Source organism: Desmodus rotundus, chromosome 7 (genome assembly GCF_022682495.2).
Source record: "Desmodus rotundus isolate HL8 chromosome 7, HLdesRot8A.1, whole genome shotgun sequence".
Lineage (NCBI taxonomy): Eukaryota > Metazoa > Chordata > Mammalia > Chiroptera > Phyllostomidae > Desmodus > Desmodus rotundus.
The window spans coordinates 33073010-33097482 of NC_071393.1; the positions used below are offsets into that span (position 1 = coordinate 33073010).

The 24473-nt window shown below is 39.9% G+C and overlaps 1 protein-coding gene across 1 annotated transcript in view; it reads right to left on the reverse strand.

The window, feature by feature from the left end:
- The window catches only part of LOC112301902 (tubulin-specific chaperone cofactor E-like protein), a 199192-nt gene that overhangs the window by 19460 nt on the left and 155259 nt on the right, over positions 1–24473 (reverse strand). The window contains exons 19-23 of the mRNA XM_045192705.3: positions 17968–18167; positions 7316–7699; positions 4925–5211; positions 3113–3393; positions 592–702 (exon numbers count right to left, since the gene is read on the reverse strand). Of these exons, the coding sequence (XP_045048640.1) occupies positions 592–702; positions 3113–3393; positions 4925–5211; positions 7316–7699; positions 17968–18167 (1263 nt within the window). The remainder of the gene's footprint in view (positions 1–591; positions 703–3112; positions 3394–4924; positions 5212–7315; positions 7700–17967; positions 18168–24473) is intronic.

The window sequence follows — 24473 nt, forward strand, 5'->3', positions numbered from 1 at the left end:
CCATACTCCCTATCAGACCTATTGCAGTCAAGTGGTTTCCTCTGTCTGTCCTTGGTTATAAGGTTTTTCTCCACCTAGTGTTCAGTTGGTTATTCCGTATGATTTCTCTATAATTTAGTTGTAACTCCAGATTGGTCCTGGAAGGAGGTTATGTAGCTTCCACTTACTTCTCCATTATCTTAGATCCAATGTCTAAATGAGTCTTAAAGCAACTGCCTCTCTTGCCCTGATTCTTTCATGTTTTTATCAAACTCTCTCATTTCCTGTAAGTCTCAAAGATCAGTTTGGATCTCTCTAATGCTGAATGTTGCCTCATATGAAACTGGTTGATTACATTCATGTACAAACTTTTGTGTTGTACTTTATTACTTAAAAGGATATGGCTCTGAGGAAATAAACATTAACCTACTTTGAAGTGGTCAGATTGCTTCTTTGTTCTGATTAAATGATTGTTAAAACTTTGCTATTTGGGTTTCTAACCTACAATATGGAGCATAAAGGCTGCACCCCTGGAGCATTCATACATGGCTGTGGACCTCTCCCATTGGGCCTGTTTGGGTGGCAGGGGATGGGGTAGCAGGTGTCACTCACTGTTTCCATAGGGGGGTGGCTCAATGCACCCACACAGCTCCCCTCCATTGTCTAGCTCACAGGTCCTGTTGGGACAGTCTGCCCCCACACAGGGATCTTCAACCACTCCTGCTAAAAAGGAAAACACACAGAAACATGCACAAGTTGATTTTCACACCAACACACAGTAGCATGTGGTTACACTCTAGATTTGCCACTTTAATGGAACTTGTGATGGTCAGATAGCAGCCACAAATGAACATACATGGCTACCCTCCAGTAAATGATGACAATACCTGGTAATTGGGACCTTGCCATGGGCCTGACCCTGCTTCATGCTCTAGATGCATTATCTCCTCCACCCTCCCCACAGCTCTGTGAGGTAAGCATTGTAACCCCTATTTCACAGCTATGACTTGCTTAAAGTCACACACAGGTAAGGCTAAGTGGTGAAGGTGGAATGCATAGACAGTCTTAACTGCCCCGACACACCATGACTACTCCACTCACTGCCCTGCAACACAGGGGCATACCTTCATGTCTTTGCACAGAGTAGGATCCAAATCAGTTACTTCTATGTCCCCAACACCCAGTCACCTCAGAGCAGATGCTCCACAACTATTTGTCAAGCAAGAAAATTTTAGGGCCAGTAAGGTCCCTTGAACCAGTCCCTTAAACCATGACATCTCAGTCTTTTTGACTCATGGTCCTCCTTCCTCATAAATTTCTACTTAATTTTAAATAATAGAGAAAACAAAAACCCACACACACAACTCACAAGCATTGACTTAGATTAATGGTAGTGTTTTGTCAAAAGGCATTTTTTTTACTTTATAAGTAGTTTACTTTATATTATAAGTAAAATATAAATTTTTGTAGGAGAGGAGTCCACAGACCACATTCAAGATCAGTCTGAAACCACTAACTGAGACCATTTTCTTTGAGGTGCTCACTTCTTTAAAGAATCTCTCTCCGTTTGTGGATGTAATAATTCTTCTATTCATCATGGTAAATGATGGTGAGAGCTACAGAAACCACAACTGTTCAATCCCAGCATGAGTTTAAAAGTGAAAAAAAAAGAGGGGAGCTGCCCCACAGCTCCAGATGCCTCTCCTGACCCAGCAATGGTGTCGCCTGCTGAGGAACGAATTGTAGTAGGTGGGAGTATAGTGATGGCTTAACATCTCTCAGCTCAGGCTTAATTTGGAAGGAAGACTACAGGAAAGCCATCAGTATCATTTAAATACATTTATTTTTAAGGTCTTTCCTTTATAAAGACCCTTTCACTTGCCAGTATGTTCAGTTCCTCACACAATGCTAAGTACATAGAAGCCCCTCAGTAGGTGTTATGCTTAATTAATACAATAAGAAAACAACCCAAGAACATAAAAAGAAGGTGTGGAGACAACAGCCCACAGGAAGGAAAAGACCTCACTTACAAATATGGTGGTCCACCTGCCAATGGGCAAATAAGGTATGCCCTTAAATGGAATTTTTGAGGGTAAAATTAAAAACTAATGTTTTTTTCTTAATTCCAGCCAATTTCTAAAGTTTAAAAAAGTTATTTAAAGAGTTACTTTTTGACACAACTTATTAAAAATTACCAAAGCATTTCTGTTGATTTCCAAAAGACTAGTAATTTTAAGAGATTCTGAAATCACTGAATGCATATTTTAATTAGCTACATTGTTTTTAGGTTCTGAATTAACTGTATTGTAATATTGTACTTGGTCAGGTTTAATCTTCAAATTTTATGATGTGTGTGCACAAACTTGGAATGGGCTGGTTTTCATGGAGGTACCTCTCTGCACATCAGGTTAGTAGTATGTAGTATGTGTCACAGGACATGTACATGTCCTGTTGGACATGGTATCATACTGTATTCGTGGGACAGAGTGACCACATATATATTTGGACACACATATATGTATATGACAAATTTATATGTTTATATACATATTTGCTCCATGTATTTGATTAACATAGTAAGAAAGTGAGCAAATAGAATAATGGATATACACATCAAATAATATTCTTAGTACAGAACAAAAAATAAACCATAGACATTTATTTTATCACTAATTTAATATATATAGTCCCTTTATAAATCCAAACACAGCTTTCTTTCAGCCCAGGCAGATACAAGCAGCTCAATTCCAACTCCACTTGTCATTTGCCACATGCCCTCCCTTTCTGATGGGAGCTCTGAGCTGATGAAGAGCTGAGTTTGGGAGCTGAAATCAATTGGGGGCCCCATACATTGTCCCTCTATCTCATAAGTTACTAAACTGCTGCTTATCCAGCTCAGAGCATCGCATCTCCCCCAGCTGGTGTCCAAATTCCATCACTGGAGGGGCTACAGGTGAGTGAGGTTCTGTGGACACACCCTCATCGAATCTACTGCAGTTCACAACTCTCAACTTTCCAACCCTGGAAGCAGAGCTGTGGAGACCAGCCAGCCCAACAAGACAAAGCAACACAACCAGCAACACTATTCTTTTAACTTAGAAAATAATCTGCAGAAATAAAATAATGCTCTTACAGCAATTCTCCTTCTCAATCCACTCAGTGCTGAGGATCCCAAAGGAACGACAGGACTCTCCATAGGCAGCCAGGGAGCCGCACAGCTGGAACTTCTTGTGGTTGTAGCAGCCGTCCAGATAGCAGGACTCATAGAAGGGGAGGGGGTCAAGTAGCCCATAGCAGGGCTGGAAAAAGCCCTTCATATCCGTGAGCTTCAGGCAGTAGCCCTCGCCTTGCATCTTCTGGATGTGCACATTATCACACATGGCGGCATACTGTGAGAACTGCAGCTCATTGCAGCTGGGGGTGAGAAGTCTAGTCAGAATCAGCGAAGCAAAACCAACGTCTGAGATCTCCAGTAGATGGGAAGACCATGCCTGTTACCTCTTTTGCTGACCCAGAAGTCAATTGGCTATGCGACCTTAGGAAAGCTAGGTGATTTCTATTGTTAACATCACTGGGATAAGTGAACATAAAATAAAATAATTACTTGGTAGCCAAGTGTCAGACAAAAGATAGATACTAACGTAATAACCATTAACCTTTGATATAACTGACTGATATAAATGATACCATAATCATTAACAGGTACTGCTATAACAAATAATAGTAATAATAATAATTACTATAATAGTAATGACAGTGGGTAGAATTAAAGATTGGGAAGGAAGTCCATAGTTTCTAAACCTGTTTCAGTTTAGCTATCAGAGGCCAAAAGCAAAACCTTCACAAGAAAATTGATGTCAGGCTGAAATCATTTATAGAAGAAAGGAAGAAAGGAAAGAAAAGGAAGCTCAAACAGAACCATAATTCCTCAAGACAAAGTGAAACTTGCTTATCTTAGGAAGCCCCAGAATAGCTTAAATGTCCAAAATTGTCATCTTTCTAACTGTGGGCTGAATAAGTGGCATTTTAGAGAAAGCATCAAATTAGGAGTGCTGGAATCTGATCCTGGCTCCTACAGAATCTCCTCATGAACATCGTTTTGCACTAGCCTCTGTTGCACCCAGAAAAGAAAGAGATTGGACCTGATGTTGCCCAAGGTTCTTTCCAGGCCTGGGCCTTATAGTTCACAGGACTATTTCAGTTTACCTGCAGAAGGGTCAGAAAGGGTATGAACCTTCATTTCCACATCGGGATATTTAGCTGATATTTGGCACGTTAAAGCGCAAGAGAATTGAGCCATTGCACAAAGAAGAAAAAATGCCAAGAAAGAGAAGCATATCTGTAGACTCAGAAAAGTATGACTATAATTTAGCAGCCTAGAGAGTCCCTAAATTAAACACTTTTGAAATAATTTGTAGAGCTCATTCTAAGTTGGACCGTTAGGGGCCTGATATGACCTTGGTGACTTCTGTATAAAAAAAGGCTTTTTTGACTCTAACCAAGCTCTACTTGTACAAGCACAACCAAGCCTGCTGGTAAGAGTCACAAACACACAGTTAGGCCCAGCACTGGGGAGGAAGGGGCGGCCTTTTTTCTCCTGAGTCTCTCTGGATCTCACTGCAGCAGGGGTGCTCTGCTACACAGCTGACAAAGGCTTCGGTTTTCAGCCTGGACAGACTCTCTGGTTTTACCTCGGCTGTCTAGCCAAGGGTTGAATGACATGAAAATTTAGAGTTATACTACCTAAGCCCAGTTCCTTCCTCTGGCATTCAAGAAATTACTGAAGCCTTCTATGTGTCTCTTTGTATCATGAAAACTGCATCGATATTTGGCTCAGCTCTTTGCAGGAGAGAAAAATGATGCTATGGAAAGTACATTTTTTATGAAGACCTGCTGTGGAAGTGGGAGGACTTGGGCCACTGAGTCAAATAGCTAGAATTCTCACCTCTTCTGCATGCCATTGGTTTTCCAGCTCTGGGCCAGCACCACACTGCTCACCACTGGCTTTCCCCGCAAGGTCACATAATCATCAGTTAAGTCCCCATTGAAGTTGCCACAGAGGCCACATACTTTGTTCTGCAACCGCTCACTGATGCTGATTTTTATGACATTGAAACCGTTGTAGTGTATCTGGATGTCGGGGCTGGTGTCAATCACCAGGAAGCCCTCACTGCTGTAGATTCTAGTTGCCAAGCCGGTTATAAATGGGACATTCACTTGTGTGCCATTCACCTATTGAAGAAAATAAAAGTAAATGACCCTTATAGCAGAGATTGGCAAACATTTCCTGTAAAGGGCCAGTGTAAATATTTTATGATCTCCATTGCTACTCAACTCTAACTTGTGGCAGGAAGGCAGCCCATAGACACTATGTCACTAAATGAGTGAGGCTGTGTTCCAATACAGTTTTATTTACCAAAACAGGCAGCAAGTAAATTTGGCTAAATCTTGTAGTTTGCTGACCACTGCTCCAGAATTCAAGGATACTCACTCATCTACTGCCTACCGTTCCCCTAAAAGAAGGAAAATATTAAGGCAAAGAGGTAAGAAAACATTAAAAAACTATAACCCACAGGCTGGGGTTTTTTTTTTGTATAAAACTTTCCCAAGTATAACCCAATTACTGAAAATGAAATCCAATCCTGTGCTGAGGAGAATCTAATATGGTGGGAATGAATCTGAAGATTATTGCTATGCTTATTGTTTTCTTGCTTATAATGTTCAAACAGGAGGTCCACCCCAGAGATCCTACAGATATAGTATTTTCTGCATTGGTCATTTTCCTGCTTTATAACAGTTCTTTTCTTAGCCCTTAGGACATAACAGAACATGCTTCTCTGATACTTACAAAATAGTTTTCTTTTTCACCCGCAGGTTATTAGTAAACTTTATTTCTTAAAAAATCAGAAGCCTTTTAAAAAATATGATTCTTTACTATTTTGGTAGCTTGGGGTATTTTATTCAGCAACGATGGCAGTTTTGGTGCAGTAGGTGGTCATTTTCACTTTGTAGCTCCTGGATTCTGGACCAATACAGTTGTGTCTATGTGGGCCAATTTGCAAAAGAAATTGGGATGTCAAAAATAGTAGAAGCTTTCACGGAAGTTAAAAGCCAGTATTATAATTCAAACTCTTTCTTTTAAGATTGAAAAATACTGCCAGTCTTTTGCCTAAGCTAGTTGATGGATACTGAGTTATTTGTTGACAGTTCAAATAAAGATATACTCTGCCCTGGCTGGTGTGTCTCAGTGGATTGAGCACCAGCCTGCAAATCAAAGGGTCATGGGTTTGATTCCCAGTCAGGGCATATGCCTGGGTTGTGGGCCAGGTCCCCAGTAGGGGGTGTGCAAGAGGCAACCACACATTGAAGTTTGTGTCTCTCTTTCTCCCTTCTCCCCTGTCAAAAAAATAAATAAATAAAATCTTTTAAAAAAAGGTACACTCAATGAGCCAATGATGGAAAGCAGATACACAAAATAACACTGAATTCCAAAAAAAATGTTAATGCGTATGCCCTGGCTCTCTCCCTCCCTAGGTCTAATCTGAGCACTGAGATCTGACTCCACCCTTCAAGTTTACCTGTTGTGAGCAGCCTTGCTTAACTGAGAAGCTAGGAGTCCCTGTCGATAGTTCAGACCATATTACCTTCTTAAATGGAGGTGAGAGGAATCCAAGTCAGAGAGTGGGGTGGGGTGGAGATTCATTAATTTGTTTACATACACATCTAAGATTCATAAGAAACCCGGCAGCTGTCCAAAGGAAAAGTCAGCCTATGAGAAATTCACCATACTCAGTCCCTGTTTTCCTTCTTCTGCTATGTCACCGTGCCACCCTCAGACAGTGGAGGGTGCTCCACCCAGTTTTTATTTGGGTAGCTATTTTTTAGGCAAGTGCTTGCCTCCTTTCAGCCTCTAGAAAAGATGGCACAGATAAAAGAGCATGTCTTGGTACAGGTGGACAGAGCCAAGGATAATTTTAAAGGCTCTGAAAAACAAATTAGATGCTTTTTGGAAATTAATTCAGAGCAGAAGCTGCCTTATCTACCATTTTATCACCTGAAGTTTTATTAGCACCCATGCCATCATTATGGTCCTAAGACACTGTACCTTTCTTCAAGCCTTTGGAATTGTCAGCAAAGGACTAGCTGGGACCCATTCTTACACTTGTAGAATCTTTACACTTTCATTCTTTAAAGTCTCGTTATCTGTGCGTGGTACATACAAAGCAACAACCTATTATCCTCAGACTTGGTTATCTTGGAAAACCACAATAAACAGTCCCCTGGCCACGCCTCGTTCCCAGGCACGTTTCTTAAGAATCAATGACAGGCTTGTCACCTTGACGGTGTTCCGGTCGTTGATGAGAATCTGCTCCTCATTGATGTAGAAATAAACGGGCGAAATGATAGTGAGGTTAGGGGACGACCACTTGTCAAAGTTAATGATGAGCTGGAAGGAGATGTCTGGCAGCTTCTGGCAGATGGTGGAGAGCACGAAGGCACAATTCGCTGGGAAGCGGAGGAAGGCGCCATCGAAGGTGCGGAAGACACCGCCGCCAGCCGCCAAACAGTAGGAGGTCCTGGTGCTGAAGCAGCCGCGCACCCCGTTCCGAAGGGCACACTCTTCATCAGACTTGCACTGGCGCGGGTCGCACTGGATCAAGTTGCGCCGGAAACAGCGGCAGCGTCGGGTGCAATCACTATTCCAGAATAGCTGCTTGGGCTGGAAGAGAGGCGCCGTTTGCATTGAGCTCAAGCTATAGGCAGGGTTGGGGACCCCAAGCCTAGTCCATTTGGACCCCTTGCTGGCTCTGCTAGCCTTTCTTTACTGGGGCAGAAATTGGCACTAGGAAAGCTGCTTTCATTCAAATGTTATGTTAGTTCCATGTAACTCAAATGCCAAACAACATGTAATTTAGTGTTTATTGGTTTCAAACAAAAATTGGGAATCTTTACAGCTGGATTGTAGAACTACTCACAGCTAACGTAAATATTAAAGGTACTAGGTGAAAAGGAAATATATTTGGTAAAAATTTGTTCTAACAAGTATAGAATGACACTTCAAGAATGATATTTAAATTCATTCAATAATAATAAAACAATAACAACTGGCTCTTCAAATCTTAAATATGTAAAAAGAAAGTGATAACCAAACTTTATGATGAACCACTTCAAAATCTCACAATACTTAACACTCCAAACTTTTTTCTTGTAGCTACGCTACTTTTAATTTATTTCTATTGCAAGTACCTCCATTTCTAAGTGTACTGAAGTAAAGGATCTAAATATAATGATTTTTCTATGAAAGTAAAGCTTTGGGATCAGGTCAACTGACTTTCCATCCAGCCTGGGCACGCAACCTGTGCCACCTCCAGGAGCACCGCTAACCCCCAGACTACATGTTTGTTACCCCCGAACTGGAGACAAGGAGATGTTGCAGGGCAATTCCTAATTCCAGTCCAGATGGAAGAGTAGGTAAATGCTGTGCTCACCATTTCCCATGACCACATCAACACTACATCTAAATTACAGAACAACCATCCTTGAGAACCACCTGAAGACTAGCTCAATAGAAGTCCTATAACTAAGACTAAAGAAAGGCCATGTTGAGACTGGAAGGAGGGGCATAGACATGGAAAGGGCTGGTCCCACACTGTGTAGTAGTCACCAATCAGTAGGGATATCTCAGCTGTGGAGGTCCCGCCTGAGGGGTATGGGGTCCCAGCCCCACACCAGGCTCCTCAGCCCAGAGCACCAGTGCCAGGAAGAGGAGCCTCCACTATGCCTGGCTGTGAAAATCAGCTAGAACTCCAACTGGGTGAGAGAGAAGGCCACTGAAGTCCCAGGAACTTTCCAGACCAGAAAAAGCTAAAGGTGTTCATCACCACCAAACCAGTATTATAATACATGTTAAAGGGACTTCTATAAGGAGAAGAAAAAAATATGAGTAAGAAACTATGGCAAAGAAGAAACTCTCACAAGGTTAAACACATATTAAAAGCAGTGAATCAATCAACTATAAAGCTAGTACAGGGGGTAAAATGCAATACTAAGAAGATCATGTGTAATTATAATAGTAAATTAAAAGATACAGAGAAACACACACATACAAAGGGAAGTAATAATAATTATAAAAATATAAACATGGAGGTGAGTAAAAAAGGTAGTAATTTCAGAATGTGTTGAAGCTTAAGCAACCATTTGTTTAAAATAGATGGCTATAAACATAACTTGGTATATATGAAGCACAGGTAACCACAAACCAAATATCTACACAAGATATACAAGGAATAAAGAGAAAATAATCCAAATACAAGACAACAGAAAGTCATCAACATACAAAAGAAGAGCACAAAAGAACAGAGAAAACAAAAATATCATAAAACATTTTATAAAATGGCAATAACTACAAGCTATTGATAATTACTGTAAATGAAAATGCACTAAATGCTCCAATCAAAGACAATAAGTGGCTAAACTGATAACAACACAAGGCCCAAACATATGATATCTATATAGACCCACTTCACATTGAAAAACCCAAGCCGTCTGGAAGTAAAGAGATGAAAAAACATGTCATGCAAGTGTAAACAACATAAAAAAGCTGGGATAGCAATACTTATATCAGACCAAGTACATTTTAAAGGATTAGCAAGAGGAAATGGAAGACATGTCTTAATGATAAGGATCAATAAAACAAAAGGACATAATTCTGGTAAACATTTACATACTCAACATAGGTGTACCAATATATATAAAGTAAATAATGATATAAAGGAAGACATAAAGGAAGAGAATTGACAGTAATACAGTGATAGTAGGAGACGGTAATATTCCATTGACATAAATAGATAGATCTTCCAGCCAGAAAATTGACAAGGAAAAAGGGCCTTAAATGGCACATTAGACCAGATGGATTTAATTGAAATGTTTAGAACATTTTAGTCTGAGGCAGCAGATTACACAATTTTTAAGTGCACATAAATATTTTCCAGAATAAACCACAAGTTAGGCCACAATACATACATTTGAGAAGACTGAAATTATATCAAGCAGTTTCTGTACCCAAAGTGGTATGAAATTAGAAATCAATCACAATAAGAAAAACTGGAAAACACACAAATACATGGAGGCTAAATAACATGTTATTAAACCATGAATGGGCTAACAATGAGGTCAAGGACAAAATCAAAATATACCTTGAGACAAATGAAAATGGAAACACAACAATTCAAAAGTTATTGGACACGGTTCTAAGAGGGAAGCAGTTCTAAGAGGGAAATTCAAGCATTAGAGGCCTACCTCAAGAAGGGAGAAAGATTTCAAATAAAAAATCTAAACTTAACACTAAAAGGAAATAGAGAAAGAACAACAAACAAAGCCCAAAGTGAGCTGAAAGAAGGAAATTATAAAGACCAGAGTGAAAATAAACAAAATAGAGTGTAAAGAAACAATACAAAAGAGCAATGAAACAAGAACTGGTTCTTTGAAAAGATAAACAAAAGACACAAACCTTTAACCAGACTTGTCAGGGAAAAAGAGGACTCAAATAAATAATATCATAAATCAAAGAAGAGAAGCAACAACTGACAACACAGAAATACAAGGATTGTAAGAAAATATTATGAACAGCTATATGCCAACAAATCGGATGAGCTGGAAGAAATGGATAAATTGCTGCAACCATACAATCTTCCAAAACTGAATAAAGAAGAAACAGAATCTGAACAGCCTGAGTACAACTAATGAAGTTGAAGCAGTAACTAAAACAAATACACAAACAACAACAACAACAAAAACTACCAAGAAACAAAAGTTCTGCACCAGGTGGTTTCTCAAATGAATTTTACCAAACATTCAAATGACAACTAACATCTATCCTCCTCAGACTACTCCAAAAAATTCAAGAGGAGAAAAGAAAGACTCCCAAAATCATTTTACGAGGCCAGCATTATTTTAATTTTAAAACAAGATAAAGACACTACTGTGAAAGAAAACTATAGGCCAATATCCATGATAAACATAGATGCAGAATTCATTAACAAAATACTACCAAACCAAATTTAGCAATACATTAGAAAGATCATACACAATGATTTATTCCTGGGATGCAGGGTTGGTACAACATCCACAAATCAATACACCACATAAACAATATGAAGAATAAAATTATATGATCATATCAACAGATGCATATAAAGCATTTGACAAAATGCTGCACCCATTTATAATAAAAATTCTCAACACAGTGGACATAAGGGGACCATACCTCAATATAATAAAAGCCATAGATGACAAACAGCATACTTAAGAAGGAAAAAATAATACTGTTTTTCTTAAGAGTGGGATCAAGATAGGGATACCCACTATAGCCACTCTTATTCAACATAGTACTGGAAATCCTAACCACAACAATCAGATGAGAAGAAAAAAATAAAAAGCCATCCACATTGCAAAGGAAGAAGTAACAGTCATTTTCAGAAAACATTATACTGTATATAGAGAACCTTAAACATTCCACCAAAAAACTACTAGAATTGATCAATGGATTGAGTAAAGCAGCAGGATGTAAAATAAATATTCAGAAATTGGTTGCATATCACCACACACCTGTCAGAATGGCTATCATCAATAGATCAACAAACAAGTGCTGGTGAGGATATGGAGAAAGAGGAAGGAACTCTTGTGCCCTGTTGGTGGGAATGCAGATTGGTGCAGCCACTATAGAAAACCTTATGAAGATTCCTCATAAAGTTAGAAACAAGACTGCCTTATGTCCCAGTGGTTCCAGCCTAGGCATATAGTTTAAAGAACTCCAATCACTAATTTGAAAGAATATGTGCACCCCCATGTTCACTGCAGTGTCACTTACAATAGCCAAGATAGGGATGCAACCCAAGTGCCCCTCAATAGATGAGTGAATAAAAGAGTGGTTGTACTTATATACAATGGAATATTACTTGCCCATGAAGAAGAACAAAATCTTACTATTTGTGACAGCATGGATGGACTTAGAGGGTATTATGCTAAGTGAAATATGTCAGGCAGAGAAAGACAATTACCATGTGATTTCACTTATATGTGGAAGCTAAAAAAATCAGTGAACAAATAAAGCAGAAAAAAACCCCTCATAGATATAGAGAACAAAGTGATGGTTGCCAGATAGAAGGGTTGTTGTGGGGCTGGGTGAAAAAGGTTAAAGCATTCAGAAATACAAATTGGCAGTTACAAAATAGTCACAAGGGTATAAAGTACAGCATAAGGAATATAGTAAAAAATATTGTAATGTCTATATATGGTGTCAGGTGGGTGAAAAACTTAACGAGAGATCACCTTGTAAGTTATATAAATGTCAAAGCACTATGCCACACATCTGAAAGTAATATAATAGTGAATGGCAACCATAATTAATTTCCTTTTTAAATTTACAAAACATCTTGTAGGACAGTTGTTGCAATTAAATTAAACGTGCTATATGAAGAGGATTTATATCCTCTTATAAAGATTATTTATATGGTATATAAAATAACCTACACTTATTTTGTACTCTCCCCTAAATAAGCTACATTCTGTAGATACAGCTTTATTTGGTAGTGTTAGTGCTCTTCATCTTGCTCTTTTTTTAGACTAAGAATTCCAGGGGACTGTTGGAAATCGCTCATGATTATCCAAGTGGGGTGTGGTCCCATCAAGCAGACTATGACAGAGAGACTGGGCACTCAGTGCCCTAATTCAATTTATCAAAACAGTGCTATTCACAGATGTTTTAATTGCACAAGTAGCCCTATGCTTCTGTCTGGTCACTGTTTTCTGCTTTAACTATAGACCTATTAAAATCCTGGATATTAATAACAGATAGGACTCAGATTTAAGGGTAAGTAGATACAGGATGAAATCTTCCAAGATAATTTTCCTCAATCCAATATGCTTCAAGATGTACTGCTGATAACTTTAATCCTCAAAGTGAAGTAGTTCCTGGAACCAAGTCTTCTCTCCTCCCAGACCTGTAAAATATTCTGGATGCCAGCAATCTCAGATTTGCAGAGTAATTGAGTGGATGGTCTGAGCTCTTGAGGATAAGAAGTCAGACATTACATGGGTGAGAAGAAAAAAATAACCTGACGTATGTGGATGTGATAAAGGATACATAACTCGTCCCACAGGAGAACTGATTAAGAAGCTAGCCCCATAGTAATGTGACTGGCCCCAATACTGCTTTCAAGAAATTTGTTGTATAAAAAAGCCCCCAAGTTTGTTTGAACTGTGGCAAATAGATATGGATTATTTGTTTGGAGAGTTAGAAAATATATGCTATTGTCAAAATCCACTGGCTTCCCAGTGAAAAGCATTTAGTAATGTTTACAGTACTAATGGCTACCAAGAGTTGTATGTGCCTTTTCTGAGAGTTCCAAGGGCTTTTATCTGCGTCATTTCATTAACACACCTGGATATTTTATTTACAAAATGCTTCTCAGGAGCATAACAACAATAATAGCAGCTAACCAATTATTGAACTACTAGGGGCCATGTACTAGGCAAGGCATGTGGCAGGGATCATTTATACAATAATATTACTGAGTTGGTACTATTAGTAGCATTTCATAGACAGGGCAGTTGAAATTCAGAGAGATGACACAGGTTGTTAGTGTTACCACAAGCCATGCTTTAGCCAGGTCCAAACCAACTCTCTTCCTTATGCCCTAGACGTCCGGGATCTCTGTGGAAGGTGCATGATGCCCTTGCTAGATGGCCACATTTCGGTGAGCCTCCAGACCAAGGAGCAGAGACAAGGGGAATGACTTTTCAGTTTGGAGCCTTGCTATTTCTTCTCCCAGATTGTGAGAAAATGGAGTTTATTTTTCAATATTATTATCTACCGTACATGTTCTGTCTTTCCTTTCAAATGATCAATATTTCTAAGAGCTAACTTCAAAACCCACCTCTCCCAAGAAGTTTGCTTTGGTTAGTTCTAATACTTAACTCTACTTCTGTCTTTCTAATATAACATTAAACAAATTTCCCACTGAGAGTGAAATTGAGGGTAATTTCAAAATTTATTGTCTTTTACTTATTTTCGAAGTAAAATCAACTTAGTTGTTCTTGAACTAATCAATGCATCTTTACAAAAAGGAGATAATATTTATGTTTGCCCATTTTATTTCCAATTCAGACATTTCAATTTAATTTTTTAATGCCACTATATTTTTCATTCAAAATTGATTAATTCTGTAGGGTATTATTTTTCACTGTTATGTTACTTTGTATTTGTCTTTTTGTTCCTTATAATGAATTAATTTTCCTCTCTGGAATAGATTTTTAAGTTCCTGAAGTCAAGGAACATGCTTTATCATCCCCAAAAGCACCACTAGCACAGTGATCTGCAAATAGCAGATACTCAATATTTGCTGTCATTAACTGTCTGCTCACCAATATAAGGGATTGATGTTGTTTAAAGAGAGAGTGGGCTTAAGATGGAACCATGGGCTAAATACCTGCTCCAGGCAAGGCCTTTCTCACTGAATATTGTGGCATGTAAAGAGTTTACATGGGTGAAGATGGCAGCATAGGCGAATGCAGTACTTGTATTCTCCCATAATCACATCAAAATTACAAATAAACTATAGAAAACCATCATTCATAACTGCCTGAAACCTAGTTGAACAGAAGTGCTCTAACTAAGGATACACAGAAGAAGCCACATCAAGACTGACAGGAAGGGTGAAGAGGCAGAACAGGCTGATCCCACACCCATGTGTGGCAGATAAGAATCAGGAGGGATATCTCGGCTCCAAGGTACTATAGAAAAATGAGGAGTCCCAACCCTACACCAGACCACCCAGCCCAGGTTTGTAGTGCCAGGAAGGGAAGTCTCCAAAACTCCCAGCTGTAAAAACCAGTGGAGATTGTGACTGAGTGAGACAGAGAGCTTCTGGGGTCCCAGGCAGTTCCTCTTAAGGGCCCACACAGATTATTAAGACTCACTCTTCCTGAGCTCCAGCACTGAGGAAGCAGTGTGAAAAATGCCAGGGATATATGGGGAGGAACAATTGTTGGGCATCAGGGCAAGAGTTGGAGGGGAAGCTCTCTCCCAAACAGAAGTGCTAGCAGAGGCCATTATTCCTTTGTTCAGCCCTCCCCACCAGAGTCGGCAGGCAGGTGTCATATATGAGACTCCATCACCCTGGCTCTCTCTGCTCATCCTTCCCTGGTGATTCCTAGAGATCCCACCCCACCTAACTTGCAGGCCCACCCAAGCTCTTTCCAGTGGCCTTTCCATATGAATGGCCTGTCTTGGCTCTTGCTTCAGACTTTCCTAAATTCTCTCAAACAAGCAACATCTAACCTCAGCATGCCACATACCTCTTCTAAGTGGCCCCAGGCTCAGCACTAGCAGCAGCTGGCCATGGTTCACTTCTTGGCCTCTTCTGGGAACCTCCAAGCCAAGGAAATGTAGCAGACATCTACAGATCACTTTGTTGCTCATGCTGGGTGGAATACAGGCAGTGTCTGACCCTGGCCTGCACTTCCGAGGAGGCCCCAGAGTCAGCACATGCAGTGGACCCCTTTAAACCACACTGAAGCACCACCACCCAACCACTTCCACAAAAGACACACTCAATGGACATACTCAGAGTACACTAGAGCCATGTCCCACCCTGGGAGTGTGCAGCCAATTGACCTGGGTATAAATCAACCACATGGACATGCCAACAGCAATCAAGGCTCACCTGTGACAGGAGAGTATATACAGCCCATGTGGAGGGGTGCGCCTGGAGTGCCCTGCTTGTGTGATCAGAGAGGCTGTGCCACTGGACCCTACAGGACTACTATTACATAAGGCTACCCTATCAAGATTGAAGACATAGCAGATCTACGTAAAATGTAGAAATAAACATAGGGAAGCAGCCAGAATAAGGAGATAAAGAAATATGTCTCACATGAAAGAACAGAACAAAACTCAAAAAAAAAAAGAAAAAAGAACTAAACAAAATTGAAACAAGCAATCTACTAGGTTCACTGGTTATAGGGATGTTCAATGAACTTTGGGGAAGAGTAGATGAATTTAGCAATAACCTCAATAAAGAGATAGGAAACATGAAAAGTACCAGTCAGAAATGAAGAACACATTAACTGAAATGAAGAATGTATTACAAGGAATCAACACTAGAGTAAACAAAGCAGAGGATCCAATCAGAGGTTTGGAAGATAAAGAAGCAGAAAACACCTAGTCAGAACAGTAAAAAGAAAATATCCAAAAAAGTGAGGATAGTTAAGGAGCCCCTGGGACAACTTCAAGCACACCAACATTCACATCATAGGGGTGCAGGAAGAAGAAGAGAGAGAACAAGAAATTGAAAACCTATGTGAGAAAATAATGGCTAACAACTCCCCTCACCTGGTGTAAGAAATTGATGTACAAGTCCAGGAAGCACAGAGAATCCAAAATAAGATGAACTCAAATAGGCTCACACCAAGACACATCATAATTATACTGATGAAGATTAAGGACAAAGAATCTTAGAAGCAAAAAGAGAAAAGCAGTTAGTTACCTACAAGGGAGTTCCCATAAGACTATCAGCTGATTTCTCAACAGAAACTTTGCAGACTAGAAGGGAATGGCAAGAAATATTCAGTGATGAGGGAGAAAATGCAGACAATTGTAACTGAATAACAATAAATAAAATAAAATAAAATAAAGAAATATTCAGTGATGAAAAGTAAGTACCTACAAACAAGAATACTCTACCCAGCAAAGCTATCATTCAAAATCAAAGGACATATAAAGAGCTTCCCAGACAAGAAAAAGCTAAAGGTGTTCATAAGCACAAAACCAGTACTACATGAAATATAAAAGTACTTTTAAGAAGAAGAAAAAAGATAAAAATATGAATAATAAAATGGCAATAAATATATATCTATCAACAATTAAATCTACAAAAACAAAATCTACAAACAAGCAGAACAGAAACACACTCAGAAATACAAAGATTTTGATGGTTGCAAGATAGCAGGGGGCTTGAGTAGGTGAGTAAAAATGGAAAGTTAAGTGATAAAGGAATACAAATTGTAGTTATATATTATTCACAGGATGGAAAGTACAGCATATGGAGTATAATCAATAATATTGTAGTAACTATGTATGGTGTCAGATGGATACAAGATTTATCGGGATGGTGACTTAGTGAGTTATATAATGTCTGATCACTGGGTTGCACACCTAAAATTAATATAATAGTGTATGTCAACTGTAATTGAAAAATAGAAAATTATTTAATGTCAAAATAAATGAATGAATCAATGAATGAATAAACAAAATTTATAAAGTACAAAATCATTTAGTGAGCAAATATGTTTTACTAAGTGATACCTACAAAGGACATCTTCATTAGCTTGATATTTAAGCCACTGCATACAGAGAAGCACAGGGTTCTCTACATGGTTGTGGGAGCATAGCATTAAGCACTCTATACAGAAACCTCTGGGGACAGGACCAGAGTGACAGATGGCACATGCTTTCACTCACTCCCATCGAGCTTCAATAGTCTCCCAGCCTCAAGTTCTGTGTTTCCCATTTAAAAATGTCCTCAACTAAGATATCTACAAATGTCAGATTCACAGCTACCATGCATCCAAAAGTAGCCATGGTTGACCAGAAGCTTTCAAACTAAGACTGACAGGAGAGGAAATCAGAATGGCCTAGAAACAGGCATGGCAGAGAGAGAAACAAATGCTAGAGAGAAGGGGAAGCAGGGTGCTGCAGACCTTGCTACACCAAGGAAGCCCAAATGCATTTCTAAATCCAATACTCAGTGAGCAAGAGACTCTACAGACCTGTTCTTAACCCCTGTGTCCTTTCATTTCCCTACAAATAAGCACCATTAGCTCATAATAAAGTGGGAAAATTGGTCCAGTGTAATCAGCCTCTTGGAATTGGACAGAATTCTGGTGATTGGCAAGGAGGAACAGTCAGGACTGAGCTCTTCTACCTACCTCATAATATTTGCCATCTGAGTAGCAGCCACAGCTGTGGGGCAGGATGCAGCTCTTGCCATTGAGGACATAGCCTGTGTCGCACTGGCAGCCCTCCACACAGTAGTGGTTGCAGTCACTCTTCAGACGGATGGCAGCACAGCGGGGCTGGCAGACACTCACGCAGCTCTCGTAATGGCTGTTGGGAGGACAGGTGACAGCTGGAACAGGAGACAAGTCAAAACTCGTTCAATCACAAGAACTGTAAGAAGTTTCCTGAGGCAATGCTCAGCCACTCAGGGAGAGGGAGGTGTGTGTGTTGGGGACAGGGGCAGAGTGACCTTTCCTACCTGTCCTGATCACCACCTTCTCTGCTTATGGGAAGCCTTTGACTTATTATTGCTTAAATAATGGACCAAAGAGCAGATTAATGTAACTGGAGGTTCCTCACATGATCTTTGTCCTGTCTTTAGTCTGTTTTGGGGCCCTCTAATCTGTTACCTTAAACCCACCTCCCAGCATGCATCTTCACTTCAATTAGGTACCCACATTCTTTCCTGCCTTTAGGTCCTCACTAATATTGATCTCCCTTATTCATGCCTTTCTTCATCCTTTAAGCCTATCCAAATTGCCCATTCTTTAAGTACCAGGTGGAGTCCCAACTTATTCATAAAGTTCCTACCCTTGTACCAATGCTAACAACTCACCTTCATCTCAGAACTTCCACAAAACCTTTTTCTAGCCAGTAGTTTATGAATGGTAGGCCTCTGAGCCCCTTGATTTCTGAGAAGGCAAATGTGCCCTGTGTATATGTGAGTGTGTACAGGCTGACCCATGCCAACCATGTTCTATGGGTTTTAAATGCACACAGATGCTTATAAAAAGCAGTTAGGGTCCTGGTGAGGAGCATGAGCTCTGGAGCTAGATAAAAGAGACCACAGCCAGTTACTTAGCCTCTCTAGTTCTCAGCTCCTTAATTTGTAAAATGCAGATACTCATAACACCTAATTCATGACTTGTTGGGAAGGATTAAGTGAGTCTGTGGGCTGAGAGTAGTGCTTAGCAAATGAATGTTCAGTAACTGTTAGCCAATTACTAAAGACAGTTTTTCTTAAAAGGTTTATAGAAATTTATTTTAATGGATGTATATACAAACACACCTACTAACATGTGAGAATGTCTACCCAATACCATTAAGGCTTGAATTACTGTTTTGCACTGCTATGCGATATATTCTGTGTGTTTATGATGATGCTACAGTGAACATCCCTGTACATGTCTTTGCCCTCATTAGTAAGTGAATCTGTACAATAAATTCCTCAAGGTGGAATTACTGGGTCAAATTTAAATTCTTGATACGTGCAACTCTATCACCAAACTTTCTGATCCCTGGAAATATGAAAGGTTAAATGCTGTCACTATAAGGGATAATTTTCCAGAATACATAAAGAATGCCTAAGACTCAACAATAGAAAAGTCTCATTTAAAAATAGGCAAAGGACTTGAATAGACATTTCTCCACAGAAGATGTATGAATGACCAATAAGCACATGAAAATATGCTCCATGTTACTAATGATCAGAAAAATACAAACCAAAACTACAACAAGATCTTATGCCCATTAGAATGGCTATTATCAAAAGCAGGAAAATGGCAAAGATGTGAAGAAATTAGAAGCCTTGTTCACTGTTGATGAAAAGTAAAATGGTACAGCTGTTATGGAAAACACTGGGGCAGTTCCTCAAAAACTTAAATATGAAATTACTTATGATCCAATAATTCCATGTCTAGGTATAACTCAAAAGATCTGAAAAATATCTTGAAAAGATGTTTATACAGCCATGTTTATAGCAGCATTATTCACAACAGCTAAAATGTAGAAGCAGCTCAAGTATCCATCGATGAATGAATGGATAAGCAAAATGTGGTATTTACATACAATAGAATATTAGTCAGCTTTAAAAAGGAAGGAAATCCTGCAATATACTACAACACAGATGAACTTTAAGGACGTTATGCTCAGTGAAATAAGCCACCCATACAAAGACAAATACTGTATGATTCCACTTATATGAAGTATCTAAAGTGGACAAGTTCATATAGACAGAAATTAGGGCAGTAGTTACTGGGTGTTAGGGATGAAGAGCTATTGTCTAACAGGTATGGAGTTTCAGTTTTGCGAGATGAAGATTCTGGGGATGGATGGTGGTGGTGGTTGCGCAGTACTGATGTGCTTAACACCACTGAACTGTTCACTTAAACATGGTTATATTATATGTTAATATAATATAAACATGGTTATATTATAAGTTATATTATATGTATTTTACCATAATAAAAAAATGCTCTGTCTGCTATATCCTTATTGAATTCACATTCTTTGAGGTTCATCATCTTTTCATTTGTTTATAATCCATTTGTGTTTCTTTTTCTGTTAACTCCCTATCAATGTCCTTTTTATCATTTTGTCTTATTAAATTATAAAATCTCTTTATAAATAAAAAACAAACTTTGGTTTGCCTTTTGTTATTAAATATTTTTCATTTGTCTTTTAACTTTGCTTTTTTTGAACATTTTTTGATTGTTTTTATTATGTCTTTCTGTGTAGAAATGTAAAATTTTTAAGTGGTCAAATTTATCAGGCTTACCCTATGACTTTGGGTGTTTTGCTTAGAAAGGCAAGATTGCCAATCCAAACCAAACAAAAAACAAATGGAAAAAAACCTGTTTTTTTCCTAGTACTTTTATAACTTAATTATTTTTGTTTCAATGTTGGTTGTGTCTGGATTTTATTTGGGAGTGAGGAGTGAAGTAGGGATTTAGCTATTTTTCCCCATTGATTTGAAATGCCACTTTACTATATGAGGGAGGACCAAAAAACCCCCTGGAATTATCTTCTGGAGGGTGGAATTATCTTCAGTCCATTTCCCCTTGGGTTTTAGGAACCCATCTGTGTCAGTGTACCTGCTTGTGTTGTTGTGAGAGGCTACATTTGGTTTCAGTGAACTTTTAAATTTTTTTAACTTTATTTATTTATTTTTAGAGAGAGGGGAAGAGAGGAAGAATGAGAGGGAGAGAAAGATCAATGTGTTGTTGCCTCTTGTGTGCCCCACACTGGCAAACCTGGGCCACAACCCAGGCATGTGCCCTGACTGGGAATCAAACTGGCGACCCTTTGGTTCATAGGCCGGTGCTCAATCAACTGAGCCACACCAGCCAGGGCATTTTAATTTAATCTTTATTGTATTTTTCCATTACCATTTAGTCCCTTTATGTACCCCTCCCCTTAGCAATCACCACATTGTTGTCCATGAGTCCTTTTGCCTTTTTGCTCAATCCCTCCACCCCATTGCATCCCCCATCTAGCCATCATCCTGCTCTCAATCTATGAGTCTGTCCCCATTTTCCTTGTTAGTTCAGTTTGTTCATTAGATTGCACATATGAGTGAAATCATATGGTATTTGTCTTTCCCTGACTGGATTATTTCACTTAGTATAATGTTCTCCAGGTCCATCCATACTGTCACAAAGGGTAAAATTTTCTTATTTTTCATAGCCCCGCAGTATTGCATTGTGTAAATGTCCTGTAGTTGTTTTATCCACTCATCTACTGATGGACCCCTGAGCTGCTTCCACAGCTTGATGATTGTAAATAATACTGTAATGACCATAGAGATGCTTACACTCTTTAAAATTAGTATTTTGGGTTTCCTCAGATGTATTCCCAGAAGGGGCATCTCTGGGTCAAAAGGCAGATCCATTTTTAATTTTTTGAGGTATCTCCATATTTCTTTCCACAGTGGTTGCACCAATTTACATTCCCACCAACAGTGCAAAAGGGTTCTCATTTCTCCCCATTGTTGCCAGCATTTGTTATTTGTTGATTTATTAATGACAGCCATTCTGACAATTGTGAGATGGTATCTCACAGTGGTTTTATTTACTTTCTATTTTTTTAATATATTTTCTTGATTATGCTATTACAGTTGTCCCATTTCCCCCCCTTCACTCCCCGCTGCCCTGCACATACCCCCACCCATATTCCCTCCCCTTAGTTCATGTCCATGGGTCCTACACACGAGTTCTTTGGATTCCACATTTCCCATACCATTCCCACCCTCCCCCTGTCTATTCTCTACCTACCACCTATGCTACCTGTTCTCTGTACCTTCCCCCCTCTCCCTCTTCCACTCCCTTGTTGATAACCCTCCATGTGACCTCCATTTCTGTGGTTCTGTTCCTATTCTAGTTGTTTGATTAGTTTGCTCTTGTTTTTGTTTAGGTGTGGTTGTTAATAATTGTGAGTTTGCTGTCATTTTACTGTTCATATTTTGTATGTTCTTTTTCTTAGATAAATCCCTTTAACATTTCATATAATAGGGGCTTGGTGATGATGAACCCCATTAACTTGACCTTATCTGGGAAGCACTTTATCTGCCTTTCCATTCTAAATGAAAGCTTTGCTGGATAGAGCAATCTTGGATGTAGGTCCTTGCCTTTCATGACTTGGAACACTTCTTGCCAGCCCCTTCTTGCCTGTAAGGTTTCTTTTGAGAAATCAGCTGACAGCCTTATGGGAACTCCTTTGGAGGTAACCGTCTCCTTTTCTCTTGCTGCTTCTAAGATTCTCCCCTTATCTCTAATCTTGGGTAATGTAATTATGATGTGCCTTGGTGTGTTCCTCCTTGGGTTCAGCTTCTTTGGGACTCTCTGAGCTTCCTGGACTTCCTGGAAGTCTATTTCCTTTGCCAGATTGGGGAAGTTCTCCTTCATTATTTGATCAAATAAGTTCTCAATTTTTTGTTCTTCCTCCTCTCCTTCTGGCACCCCTATAATTTGGATGTTGGAATGTTTCAAGATGTCCTGGAGGTTCCTAAGCCTCTCCTCATTTTTCCGAATTCTTGTCTCTTCATTCTTTTCTGGTTGGATGTTTCTTTCTTCCTTCTGGTCCACAGTGTTGATTTGAGTCCCAGTTTCCTTCGCATCACTATCGGTTCCCTGTACATTTTCCTTTATTTCATTTAGCATTGCCTTCATTTTTTCATCTAATTTGTGACCAAATTCAATCAATTCTGTGAGCATCCTGATTACCAGTGTTTTGAACTGTGCATCTGATAGGTTGGCTATCTGTTTGCTGCTTAGTTGTATTATTTCTGGAGCTTTGATCTGTTCTTTCATTCGGACCATTTTTTTTGTCATTACACGCCTGTTACATAATAAGGGGTGGAGCCTTAGGTGTTCACCGGGGTGGGGTAACGCTGGTCACTGCACTGTGATGCTGTACAGGGGGGAGGAGCCAAGAGGGAGCACTGGTGCTTGCTCCACTCTCTGCCAGATTTCAGTCATTCCCTCCGTGACCCACAATCAAATTGGGACCCTCTGGTGCTGATTCCTGAGTGTGTGGGCTTGTGCACGCTCTAGAGTCCTGTGGGTGTCTTCAACAATCTCTCCTGTGAGGCTGGGAGTTTCTCCTGCTGCTGCCTCAACTCCCAGGGGTATTTTCTCTCAGAGGTTTGAGGCTTTATTTCCCCAAGCTGGAGCCCTGGGTTGCACAGTCTGTTTCGCTCCCCCACCAGTCCTCCCGGTTTATCTATGTGTGAATGTGGGGCCGCAGGGTCTGCTAGCTGTCGCACTGCCTGCCCTATTTGTTCCACAATCCGCCACCTCTCTGGATCTGCCAGCCTGAGTAATTCCTGAGGGAGTGGGTATTGCATCCTCTCAGACTGACGCCATTCAGAGGAATGCTCTGCCTGAGAAAGACAGCTCCTGCAGTGTGGGGAATGACTCAGCTCAGGGATCCTGGAAAGTGTTCTTTCAGCTCCCTCCTCAGAGACACCAGCCCCAGACTCCCCTCAAGCATCTCTAGTCCACTCTGTCCTCCCTGTGCTGGAGTTCAGAGTAAGTTGCTGCAAACAAAATTTTTTGTGTTGGCTTTTTGGAAGATCTCTGTGTCTCCTGCCATCTGTCCCTGGAAGACATAAACCCTGCTGCCTTTCACAGGCCAATGTTATCTGGGTTCCTTTCCAGCTATGGTGCTGTAGGCTGGAGAGCCCAACTTGTGGGTTAGACCTTACACTTCTCAGGGGAATCTGCCAGCCACTGAAATAGTCTTCTGGAACTTCAGATGCTTCCCATGGGAAACCAGCCAGCCCTCTCACACCTCCTCTGTACTCGCTACCAACCATGATGTGGTGAAGCGGTTTCTTTTGTCTGTCCATGGTTATAAGGCTTCTCTCCAGCTAAGTGTTCAGTTGGTTACTTAGGATGATTTCTCTACAATTTTATTGTTATTCCATATTGGTGCTAGGAGGAGGTTAGTGTAGCTTCCACTTACTCCTCCATAATATTGGATCCCCTACCAGTGAATTTTTTTTTTGAAGACTCTTTCAATGCATTTTCCCATTTCATGATGGGTGATTTACCAGTGCACCTGCCACACTGGGCTGAGTATTCAGCAGTTTTTGACCAAAAACGGCACGACCCCCATGCTCCACACTCCCTATTCATTTGCTCTCACCCCGAGCAAC